A 12,305-nucleotide genomic window follows, 5' to 3' on the forward strand; every position below is an offset into this window, starting at 1 on the left:
CTAAGGTGCCAGCCACATACATCAGAGCTGGCGGGTTCAAATCCAGCCTGGGCCTGCCAAACAATGACAACTACAACCAGAAAAAAATAGCTGGGTGTTGTGGTGGGCGCTTGTAGTCCCAGCTACTTGGGAGGCTGAGGCAAGAGAATTGCTTAAGCCCAGGAGTTTGAGGTTGCTGTGAGCTGTGACGCCATGGCATTCTATCCAGGGCTACAGCTTGAGGCTCTGTCTCAAAAAAAAAAAAAAAAGGATTGAGCTATGCTGCTGCTGCCTCAAGTGACCTGGACCCCTCCCCCCTCAGGTGACTGCAAGGAGACTGACAGGTGCTGCTGGAAACACAAGCAGTGTAATGGGCACATCATCTACCCCTTCACCCCTGACTGTGGCCATCACAGCCTACACCTGCACTCTGCCAGCCACTGCGACTGTGATTCTAGGTGAGGGCCCCCTCCTTGGGGGGCCTGTGGGAGAGCCAGGTCCAAACTTTCATTGTGGTTCCGCCTTTCAACCTTTGGTTTCCCTCTTCAGCATTAACCTGGTACTGCCAGCCAAGCCCCAGCTTGGCAAACCTAATGGAGGTCTTTTGGTAGCCGGGGTGGGCTGCTCACTCTGGGTCCCTAGGGAGTCATGGAGGCGTGGGAGCTGGGATGAGAGTCCCATGTGTGGCAGGCTGAAGGAATGCTCAGAGAAGGCAAATAGCAGCAGCTCCCGAGATGCAAGCCCAACCTGCTCCCGAGATGTAACCCCGACCTGCTTTAACATCATCCCATCCACCTGCTTGGAGCTCATCCCGGAGGAAGCATGTGTGGAGCGATTCTGGTATGGCTGGTGAGTGCCAATAAGCTGATGTAGAAGGGGCCTCTGTGGGTACCTCTTCCGTGTCAACCTTCTCTTCCCACTCCCCTCCTCTCAGGTGCAAAAGCTACAGGCCCATCTCCGTGGCAGTGATCCACCACCCCATTCACCATAAATGTGGGGCAGATGATGAGGAAGAGGAGGAAGAGGAGGAGGAGGAGGAGGAGGAGGAAAACAAGCCGCCTGTCCTTACCCAGGTGGGGCCCACCGCCACACCCACTGACCCACCCGTCATCACAGTCACTGGTACCCCTGACTCAGCGCCCATCACCATCTGGCGCTCTGACAGCCCCACAGGAAAGAGCCAGGGCAACAAAGTGATCAAGAAAGTGAAAAAGAAAAAGGAAAAAGAGAAAGAGAAAGAGGAGGAGATGGATGAGAAAGCAAAACTGAGGAAAAAAGCCAAGAAGGGCAAGTTGACTAAGAAGAAAAGCCCGGTTAAATTGGAATCTTCACCTCCAGACTTGAGCCGGTCATTAAATCCAAGGGAGTTGGCCAGGATGTCTGAGTCCAGCCCAGAAAGCCGGGAAGAGCTGGAGAGTGAGGATAGTTACAATGGCCGGGGACAGGAGGACCCCTCCAGTGAGGATGCTGAGTCTTCATTGGCTAGGAAGAGAGAGAAGAACACGGTCCAGGCCAAGAAAGTTCCAGCCAAGCCCTTACAAACCAGGAAGGTAACCAAGAGGAAATCTCCCCCAGCATCAAACCCCACTCTCAGTTGAGGCCAGGGCAATCAAGGTGAAGAATAAATACCATCAAGCCTGTAGCCAACCCCCATTGCTCTTCTTTCTCCCTCCAACCTGGCTACTTCTTGGGGGTGGGTGGGTTGGGCTTGGGGCTACAGGAGTTTCTGAAAGGCAATCCAGCTTTTGAGGAAACCTATGGGAAGGTAGGTGAGAGGGAAGGAGAGGGACACAGCTGTTCCTTCCTGTCACCCTAGGACCAGGGAAGAATACATCTGGGTGGGGGAGGGAGGGAGGGATGGCTTCCCCTCTCTCTTGGAGACTGCAGTGCATGTAATCCACTTCTAGGATAGATAGGCAGTAGTGTTTGCAGTTGACACCTCCAATAAATGGAACCTTTTAACCCATTCTGTGCCACCGTGCCTGGCCTTTTCCTCCTGAGCAGCCTTGGGGAAGGTACTTGTGGCACCACAGGGGCTGACCTTCACAGCTGGAGTGGTCCTGCTTCCCAGAGGACCTTTTGTGCTGAAGGGAAGAGAGTTGAGTTCCTGGGAGAAGGCTAGCCCCTTCCCCCAGCTCTTGATGAGGAAAGCAGGGGAGGGAGTGCACCAAGTCTGGGGGGCAGCAGCCTTTTCTGACTTCCCTGCTGAGCCCTAAGCAGAGGAAAAGGAGATGGAAGCCTCATCAAGTGCTGATTCACAAAGCTGACAAAGCCCTTGTGATGAAAGAGGTACACCAGGAGTCCAGATCAAAAACGGCAGTGGGGCCAGGGCTTTGTGGGGCAGGTTGAATGTGGGACCCACTCTGGGCCATGGCTTACCTAGAGGATGTCAGAGACCAAGGCCCAGCTGGGGAAAGGGAAGAGACAAGAGGTGTATGGGCTCAAGCTGAGAAACTAGATTTACTTGTGGCTTTTCTTCAGCATGCCAGAGACTACAAGCACCGTGGATGAGGCAGCTTGAGTGTGAGTGTAGTGTGAGTGTACTAATAGCAGGCAGCCTTTGCAAGGTACCATGCACTGGGCCAAGGAGCTTATACACACTCTGTCTCAGTCCTGGCAGTGCTGGTGAGGTAGGTATTGCTGTCTCCTTGTTACAGATAAGAAACCTAGCTGAAAAACAATTGGAGCTGGCACAGGGTCACAAGGCTATGAAGCAGAGCAGGGAAGTGCCCCAGGCAGTCTGATGCAGAAGCTGCCTGTTCTACAAATCATCACCCCTTTGATGGCTCTGAATAGGGAGTCAGGGGAGCCCCTCAGAGCTCTAACCACTGCTTTGAAAGTCATCCCTCAGGGCTGGGCACGGTGGCTCATACCTGCAATCCTAGCACTCTGGAAGGCCAAGGCGGGTGGATTGCCTGAGCCAGAGTGAGACCTTGTCTCTAAAAATAGCCAGGTATTGTGGTGGGCCTATAGTCCCAGCTACTACTAGGGAGGCTGAGGCAAGAGAATCATTTAAGCAAAGAGTTTGAGGATGCCACCATAAGCTGTGATGCCACAGCACTCTACCCAGGGTGACAAAGTGAAACTGTCTCAAAAAAAAAAAAAAAAAAAAGTCATCCCTCAAAGAGCCGGAGAATTGAGGGAGAGAGAGACTTTGGCAAGAGCTCTGTAGAAACACTGTTTATTCAAATGACAGGCAGGAAGCGGTGGCGTTGGCAGGTAGGGAAGGCAGCTAGGCAGGGCTGGGCAGGTTAGCACTGCTCCCCTGTGTCCCTGCAATCCTGCTTTGACAGCCACCCAGGCTGTTGGCATTAGGAATACTTTCCATCTTCTCCCTCCTGCCCCAAACTGAATAAATAGCATCCCTCTCCCCATAAGAGATAGGGGAGATTCATGTGCTGAGCTTGGTGCCCTGGTCACAGCCAAGTCAAGTGAGGGCAGCAGCTCAAAATGGCTTGTAGGGAGAATACAAAACTGTTCAACTCTCATTTTCACCTTCCTCTTCCTCCTCCCTGCCACATTCCCTTCCCAGCCTGGTCCCAGGACAGGTGGTCGGTGAGGATCTGGAGTGGGAGAATTGTTGCCTAGCGTACACTGAGCTCAAGTTCGCAAGGCCATCATCCAGCCTGTCACCCATCCAGGCTGACCACCAAAGAGAACGTCACTTCACGCCACTTTTATGGACAGAAAAGGAGGGGCAGGGAGGGAAGCTGTGGGCGGCCAGGCCTTTCACAGCCTCAGAGGTAACCAGAGTCCGAGGAGCAGGCCCCCTATCGATCCATTTCGTCCAGGAGTGGGGTGGCATCGCCAGCAATGGACATAGGGGTGCTTTCGATCATGGGGCTGGGGGACGGCCGAGGTGTCAGCCGCTGCTTCTGTTTCCGCCTTTCTGCCTCCTTCTCTTGCAGCCACTGTTCCGCCATCTTGCCCCAGTCGATGGCTGCATGGCTGTTGGACCTGGGAAGGGGAAGAAAGGGCCTTTGAAACTGGGATTCTCTAGGGGCTTGCTGGAAGGAAGTCTTCCCATCAATCACTGGTGAGCACCCACCCTTGCAGAAAGGAAGCTCACATCTATGGGCAGCAGCCCATCTGCTAGGGTAAGGCAGAGGTAGTAATGGCTGCCTACCACCCTCTTTGTCTTTCCTTAGAAACCAGGAGTCCCCGGGGACATCACATGGGCCACGGCCCTCACAGGATCCAGAGCACCTGCCTTTGCTAAGCCTTCAGCTTATTGATACTAATAACTTACTCTGAGCCACCAGATACTTACTTTGGCTGCTGCTGCCGTTGTCGGGAGCTGGAGGAGGGCTGGGGCTGAGCCTGGGCAGACTGTGGGGTGGTGCTGGCCTGTAGCTGGTGGTACTGTGGTGTAGTGATGGGTTGGCTTGGGGTTGTGTAGGAGTAGCTGGGGGTCATTAGTGGTGTGGCCACTGGCTGCTGGGCTGGTGTTGGGAATACCTGGAGAGGCATGAACAGTTAAGTTGGGATGAGCTTTGGGATTATTGGGTCATACTGTGAGTTTTTGGCAAGCTGCAAGGGTGGGCTCAGCATAGAGCTTTCCAGCTGACCCTCCCCTGAGCAGTGTGTGAGTCTGAGCAGCAGAGGGAAGCCATTGGCACACAAAGGGGGCCCACTAGTCCTGACCATCTCTGGTTTCTAGTGGCTTGAAAAGTTCGAAAGATCCCAAAGGATTCTGGAGAGGTCAGCCTCTCTCATATTCTCTCCCCACTCAAATAGGCCCAAAGAAAAGGCACATCTATTGGAAACAGGTCTTTTTTTTTAATCATTTTTGGCCAGGGCTGGGTTTGAACCCGCCACCTCCGACATATGGGGCCAGTGCTCTACTCCTTTGAGCCACAGGCGCCGCCCTGGAAACAGGTCTTAAGGCCATGGCAGCCCCATCTGTGCATATGAAGTTCTTCATGGTAGACACTGCCAGAAGCCAGTCTATGGGCCATGGCTTGGCAAAAGATGACTGTTCCCTTTCATCCCACCCCACCCTGCCCAGGAGCCTCTTCCCTAAGCCACATACGTGGTAAGCGCTGCTACCCCCTCCACTGCCACCATAGCCATACTGGCTGGAGGCCCACTGGGCTGGGGTGGCATTAGGGTTCTGTCCTTGGCCTGTCACGGCAGCAATGGCACTGAACATCTGCGAGGTCATGTTCTGGGGCAGGGCGTTCACAGCCCGTGTCAGATCTGTAAAAACAGAGGCAGGGATGGAAGTGTTAGAGGTAAAAAAAAGTCCTTCTAGCTCTATCCCTCCCACCCCCAGTCCCAGGCCCAAGCTCCTCACCTGCAAGGTTGATGTTGGCCGGAGTGGCATTGATAGAGGCAGGTGTCCGGGTCCTGCTGCTGCTACTGGGAGTGATGCCTGTAGGAAATAGCTACAATTCAGGGGTCTGGAGGAAGCACTGAGACAGATGGTGGGAGGAAGGGCAACTGCACAGGCACAGTGGATGGAGAACCTTCTAGGCTGGGAGTCTGGGTAGGAATAGGGTAGCTGCAATGACAGGTTGTGCTGCACCCTCCCCACAGGCCAGTGAGTACTTTGAGTCAGGCCCAAGTAGAACTCACCAGGTACAGGATCCTGGTAATGATCTTTAAACCATCTGAAGAGTCCGTTCACAGTTGGGAAGATTTGGCCCCGGTACCGGAATCCTTCTGGAGTCACTGTTACATATTCTATCCTGGGATTTTAGAATGAAAGGTGTCAGGCACCACTTGGAACCGGCTGTGAGGGAGTGACCAGAATAGATGTCCACCATGTGAAGTAGCCACACTGGGTACCAGGGGAAAGGTGAGATGACAGAGCCAGTCCCTGGCCCTGTGAAGGGAGGCTATATTCAGAGTATAGTCAAGGCCAAGGGCTTGGTAGCCCCCTGTGTGCTGATACAGAGGAAGGTTTGCTGGAGGCTGTGCCACCATACTGGGGTGCAGTATGTAGGTGGCACACCACAGGTGAGGGTGAGATTGAGGTCCCAGGATGTCAGGGTTGGGAGGGCCACCTGGGGCAGCAAAGTACATAAGCAGGAGTCTTTGTGCAGCAGCCTTGGAAGGTGGTTAAACTGCCTTTAATTTAACACTTCTGAGAGTACACAAGTGGTTAAGAGGATGGGCTCCGAGTTGTTCTGGTTCTAGTTTTAGTTTTAGCTCACCATTCACCAACTATGAGACTTCTGCACAAAGTTACTAAACCTGAATCTAATTCACTTGTAAAATAAAGGTAAAAGCGCTTAAATCCATAGGGTGAGTGTGAGGATAAAATGAGTCAATATACACATAGCATTCACAACACCTTAAACAAGGTGTTTTGCTCAATAAAGGATGACTATCAGGCTTGGTGCCTGTAGCTCAAGTGGCTAAGGCGCTAGCCACATACACCAGAGCTGGCGGGTTCGAATCCAGCCTGGGCCTGCCAAACAATGACAACTACAACCAAAAAAAAAAAAAAGACGAGTGTTGTGGTGGGCACCTGTAGTCCCAGCTACTTGGGCAGCTGAGGCAAGAGAATCGCTTAAGCCCAAGAGGTTGCTGTAAGCTGTGATGCCACAGCACTCTACCCAGGGCAACAGATTAAGGCTGTCACAAAAAAAAGAAAAAAAAAATGATGCTATCAATAGCCAACATACATTGCTGAGTACCAGAGTTTTCATTTCTATTACACCAGCAGTTCTCAACGTGTGGGTCATGACCCCTTTGTAACAATGAAACTACATCGTGGCATTAGGAAGGTTGAGAACCACTGTATTAAACTGAAACCTGCTTCCTAGATCTCCTATGGGTGTTAATTCTGCCACGCAGAGGATTCTGTGCTCCTTTCCACAAGAAGCTATCATGTTGAATGTGGTCTTAGTTAAAGGTGCATGGGGCAGTTTCCAGCTGCATCAGAGATAGTATCCTAGCTACCATCATCTGGAAGTCAAGTTGGTAAGTCAGAAAAGGCTTCTCAGAAAAGAACATGATATTCCAGATGTGCCCAAGACAGTGCAGAGACCAAAGTCATCTGGCCACTGAGACTCACTGTTAGTCTATCTAACCTGTGACTCACATAGTCAAAACAGGGATAAAAGAAATGCCAAGGGCCAACGATAGCACAGAGACAGGGCTTAGGCAGAGCAGGCTGGTGTGATCACCAGTCTGTGTAACAGAAACAAAGCAGATCTGAGGAGGACTTTGTCTGCTAAGTTCAGGGTGCCCACTGGTGAGACTCACAGAGAGGACTACTTCAGAAGGCCAGCCTATCAGTCATACACAGGAGTTAGAGCAGAGAAGATGCTTTCCTGACCTGCCACTTCAGTGTGGGCAGAAGAAAACAACATGATATGACAACACTGAGCCACCATATGCCAAAAGCCCTGGTGAAGGGGAAGCCGAGAGTGAAAGGGGAGAGCAGTGTGTAGGTCCTCAGTCTTTGCCAACTGGGTGGGAGGAGTGTCTGGTGATTTCCGTCACTCCCTGGGAGGTAGGTGAAGTGAAAAGAACTTTTTTACAATGTTGATGAAAACGCCTGTATTTGAATCTTTATCTTTTGCCTCTCATCATTACCCTCTCTCCCCACCTCCAACCTCCACCTCTGTTCTAAACAAGTAAGAGGAGAAAGGCAGTCAAACAGAACCAGAGAGTACTGCTCTGGGGCCTCTACTTCCCTTCTAGCCTGTCTGTGGACCCCAGCGGCAGCACCTTCTCAGCATCAGTGCTCACCTGGGTTTACCCCGGGGCTGGTATCCCAGTAGGAACTTGCCGGGCAGTTCCTTGCAGGCACAGATGAAATAAGGGATGAAGGTGGGCTTCTCCTTCTTAGTCTTGATGAGCAGCTCCTCTAATTTCTGGGGGTAGAATGAGGGGAAGAGGTTGGGACAGCAGCATGCTTGGTACACAAGGTCTGGCACACACATCATGTATACTTCCTTCACCACCTGAACATCCTCTACACTGAAGGGAAACATCCTTAAGTGACTGGAAGGTGTCATCCCTTGGAGGGCTCTGGGCTCACCTTGCGGTCTCCACCACTGCAGTCCTGATAATACTTGTGGTTCAGAAGGTCCCGGGCAAAGGATGCCATGGGCTGGACATAGCGGGCAACTATCTCATCCAAGTCTTCAAATTCCTGGAAGAATAAAGGAAAGGTCCATCCAGAGCTGAGACACCTGGCTTTTCATCACATCTAACTTGAAGAGAAGCCCTGGGAGGGGGTGGGCTTCCCATTCCTGCTGAAGCCCCATTCTACTGCAGAGGCCCCTCAATTTACCCATCTGTCTGAGTCATGCCCAGACACATTAGCTTACAGGGCACAAAGTCCTTTAAATCCCAATGTTGACACAACAACAATAAGGAACTTCACTAGACCTCTCCTACCAAAAAACAGGGAAAAGAAACTTGATGTGTGTGAACATACGTGAACTCTCTCTCCTACCACTGGTGTTCTCTAGGTAGTCTATTTTAAAATTTGGAGGAAAGGAAAACACAAAATTGATATCAAATGACTTATTCCACAAACGATCTATTCCGTTCCTTTGCACAGGTAAAACACCTATGACACATACCAGTTACTAATGTCAGGTAAAAGTGGCTGGAAAAGGCCTGTTTCTGGAAGCAGGAATGGGGACGGGAGGTGGGCAGGCGCTGGCTCTCACCTCACTATTTTTTTTTTTTTTTGAGACAGAGCCTCAAGCTGTCCCCCTGGGTAGAGTGCCATGGCATTACAGCTCACAGCAACCTCCAACTCCTGGGCTCAAGCGAGTCTCCTGCCTCCGCCTCCCAAGTAGCTGGGACCACAGGCGCCCGCCACAACGCCCAGCTATTTTTTGGTTGCAGCCGTCATTGTTGTTTGGCGGGTCCGGGCTGGGGATTCGAACCCGCCACCTTAGGTGTACGTGGCTGGCGCCTTAGCCGGTTGAGCTATAGGCGCCGAGCCTCTCACCTCACTATTGATCCACAGAGTGGCTCCCAGGCTAAAGGCATTTTCCTTGCCCTCTTCCCGCACATCCACATGCTGGTAGATGCCATCACTGACTTTCCAGGTCACTGTCAGGTGGTTCTCGCCCTTGCTGCTTGGTCGGATGATCACATCACCCTGGTCCATTGTCTCCATCATCTTTTCTGCTTGCTTGAAATTGATATTATGGAAGGATGGGTGTGCAATCACTCGCTTGATGTATGCTAACGAGGGCAAAAAAAAGGTCCAGAGCAGGTGATGGGGCTAGCAGCCGCAGCAATGGGATTAATCAGGACTTAATTTCTGACCTATGGGATTTTCAAGACAATTTCACCCTCTCTACACCTGGATTTACTGATGTGAAGGGCAAGTTAATCTTTTTTTTTTTTTTTAGAGACAGAGTCTCACTTTATCACCCTCAATAGAGTGCCATGGCAACCTGCAATTACTGGGCTTAGATGATTCTCTTGCCTCAGCCTCCCACGTAGCTAGACTACAGGCGCGTGCCACAACACCCGGCTATTTTTCTTGTTGCAGTTTGGCCGGGGCTGGGTTTGAACCCACCACCCTTAGTATATGGGACCGGTGCCCTACTCACTGAGCCACTGGCACCACCCACAAGAGAATTTCTTAAGCCCAAGAGTTTGAGGTTGCTCTGAGCTATGATGACCCCTTCGCACTCTACCCAGGGCGAATAAGGGAAGATTCTGTCTCAAAAAAAAAAAAAAAAAGCACAACACATTAGCAAAGAAAATGTGACCCCAAGAGACCCTGGGTTCCAGCCCTACCCATAGCTCTCTTTTATGGTGTCTCTAGGCCTCAGCACCTCACTGCTGAGTCCGCTTATCAGGAGACTGACTGATGCACATGCATCCTGTGGTCTGATCCTGCACTGGCAGAGCCACCAAGACTCAGGGCACACAGGGATGGGAGGTGGGCAGACTCACTGGTCCGCTGCTGCTTCCGCTTCATGTCCTCCTCCTGCTTGTGGTCTGCTGCTTCGGCATCAAAGTCATAGTACGTGTCCTTGGGCAGCTTCCATTCATTGTTCCTGTCCATGAGGTCTGAGGTGCGACAGGTCAGGTCTGCACTGAACTTCTCAATGTCAATCTTCATGATGCGGCAGTGAACAGTCATTCCCACCTAGATCCACAGAACATTTGAGCTGGAAGGGACAAAGATGATCTAGCCCGTTGCCCTAATTCACACATGAGAAAACCAAAGTCCAGGCAGAAAGCTGTGGACTGACTTGCCTAATGCCAGCCAGCTAGTGAGTGGTAGACTAGGAGTTCAAGGCTGAGTCTGGGCTGCAGACTAGGGGCTATGCCACGTACCACTGGCTTCCTCTCTATGTGGGAAAACCAAGTAGAGCCTTCTGGGATCTACCCTGCTACTGGCACTCTTCCCTTCTCCCCATGAGGTTGCCTAATTGCTGTGCCTAGGGTGAGATCAAAGCCTGGCTGTCTTCTTTGAAGGAGAAGCAAAACAATAGCTATTCTCTATACATCACCTCTAACTTCGCCCTACACAGTGGCAACAACCAGTCACTCCGCATGGTTCTCCTTATTTTGAAAATCTCCCCAGGTTTGGGTGGCACCTGTAGCTCAGTGAGTAGGGCACCAGCCCCATATACCGAGGGTGGCAAGTTCAAACTCGGCCCAGGTGAAAATGCAAACAAAAAAATAGACAGGCGTTGTAGTGGGCGCCTGTAGTCCCAGCTACTCAGGAGGCTGAGGCAAGAGAATCGTCTAAGCCCAAGAGTTGGAGGTTACTGTGAGGAGCTGTGACACCACGGTACTCTACTGAGGGTGATAAAGTGAAACTCTGTCTCAAAAAAAAAAAGGTGGTGCCTGTGGCTCAAGGAGTAGGGCAACGGCCACATACACTGTGGGTGGTAGGTTCAAGCCAGGCCCTGGCCAAAAACTGCCAAAAAAAAAATCTCCCCAGGTTCATATATTAGGAATGATTTTCCCCAGCCCATCTAAGTCATAACTCTCAGGGATTCACAACATTTAGAACAAGAGAATTTGGCAGATCTGGTAACAGCCATGTCATTAACTGGGTAATCCTGGAAAAGAGATTTGAATTTCTCTGGAAAAAAACAAAAAAAACATTTCCTTCCTTATCAGGTAGTGAAATTAGACACAGCATGTCAGGGTCAAGTGCTGCTATTTTCTTTCCTTTTTTTTTTTTGAGACAGAGTCTTCTTTTGTTGACCTCGGTAGAGTGCTCTAGTGTCATAGCTCACAGCAACCTTAAACTCCTGGACTCGAGCAATTCCCTTGCCTCAGCCTCCTGAGGAGCTGGGACTATAGGCGCCCGCCACAATGCCCAGCTATTTTTTGGCTGCAGCCGGCATTGTTGTTTGGCGCGCCTGGGCTGGATTCGAACTCACCACGTTAGGTGTACGTGGCTGGTGCCTTAGCCACTTGAGCCACAGGCGCCGAGCCATTATTATTATTTTTCTTTTGCAGTTTTTGGCTAGGGCTAGGTTAGAACCTGCTACCTCTGGTATTATGGGGCCAGCGCCCTACTCCTTTAAGCCACAGATGCTGCCCTATTTTATTATTTATTTATTTGTTTTTTTGGAGACAGAGTCTATGTTGCTCTCTGTAGAGTGTTGTAGCATCATAGCTCACAGTAACCTGAAACTCCTGGGCTTAAGCAATTCTCTTGCGTCAGCCTCCCAAGTAGTTGGGACTAAAGGTGCCCACAACAATGTCCGGCTATTTTTTGTTATAGTTGTCTTTGTTTAGCTGGCCTGGGCCGGGTTAGAACCTGCCAGTCTCAGTGTATGTGGCTGGTGCTGTAACCACTGTGCTACAGGCACTAAGCCTATTTTTATTTATTTGTTTTTTTTGAGACAGAGTCTCACTTTGTCACCCCTGGTAGATTGCACTGGTGTCACAGCTCACAGCAACCTCAAACTCTTGGGCTCAAGTAATTCTCTTGCCTCAACCTCCCAAGTAGGTGGGACTACAGGTGCCCGCCACAACACTGGATTATTTTTAGAGATGGGGGTCTTGCTCTAGCTCAGGCTGGTCTAGAACTCGTTGAGCTAAGGCAATTCGTCCACCTCAGTCTCCCAAAGTACTAGGATTATAGGTGTAAACCACTGCAACTGGCCTAATTTTTCTATTTTTAGTAGAGATGGAGTCTTGCTTTTGCACAGAGTAGTCTCAAACTCCTGATCTCAAGAGATTCCCCAGGGTGGTGCCTGTGGCTCAGTAAATAGGGTGCTGGCCCCATATACCGAGGGTGGTGGGTTCAACCTGGCCTCGGCCAAACTGCAACAACAAAAAAATAGCCAGGTGTTGTGGTGGGCGCCTGTAGTCCCAGCTACTTGGGAGGCTGAGGCAAGAGAATCACCTAAGCCCAAGAGCTGGAG

At 51.0% G+C, this 12,305-nt stretch overlaps 2 protein-coding genes across 5 annotated transcripts in view; one reads left to right on the forward strand and one right to left on the reverse strand.

Annotated features, from left to right (window-relative positions):
* Positions 1-1,945, forward strand: part of PROCA1 (protein interacting with cyclin A1) — a 14,239-nt gene extending 12,294 nt beyond the window's left edge. For 3 of the 4 annotated variants that reach the window (XM_012809751.2, XM_003797145.3, XM_023517486.1), the window contains 3 exons: positions 302-437; positions 670-828; positions 914-1,945. In XM_012809751.2, the coding sequence (XP_012665205.1) occupies positions 302-437; positions 670-828; positions 914-1,577 (959 nt within the window). In that variant the 3' untranslated portion in view covers positions 1,578-1,945. The remainder of the gene's footprint in view (positions 1-301; positions 438-669; positions 829-913) is intronic. The other variant, XM_023517485.1, reaches the window with a different exon arrangement.
* A 1,201-nt stretch (positions 1,946-3,146) lies between these two features.
* The window catches only part of SUPT6H (SPT6 homolog, histone chaperone), a 47,368-nt gene continuing 38,209 nt past the window's right edge, over positions 3,147-12,305 (reverse strand). The window contains 9 exon segments of the mRNA XM_012809753.2: positions 3,147-3,936; positions 4,250-4,437; positions 5,012-5,178; positions 5,276-5,353; positions 5,557-5,669; positions 7,684-7,808; positions 7,976-8,089; positions 8,903-9,141; positions 9,865-10,060. Coding sequence (XP_012665207.1) covers positions 3,750-3,936; positions 4,250-4,437; positions 5,012-5,178; positions 5,276-5,353; positions 5,557-5,669; positions 7,684-7,808; positions 7,976-8,089; positions 8,903-9,141; positions 9,865-10,060 — 1,407 coding nt within the window. The 3' untranslated portion in view covers positions 3,147-3,749.

Source organism: Otolemur garnettii, unplaced genomic scaffold (genome assembly GCF_000181295.1).
Source record: "Otolemur garnettii isolate 467f Iridium unplaced genomic scaffold, OtoGar3 scaffold00112, whole genome shotgun sequence".
Classification (NCBI taxonomy): domain Eukaryota; kingdom Metazoa; phylum Chordata; class Mammalia; order Primates; family Galagidae; genus Otolemur; species Otolemur garnettii.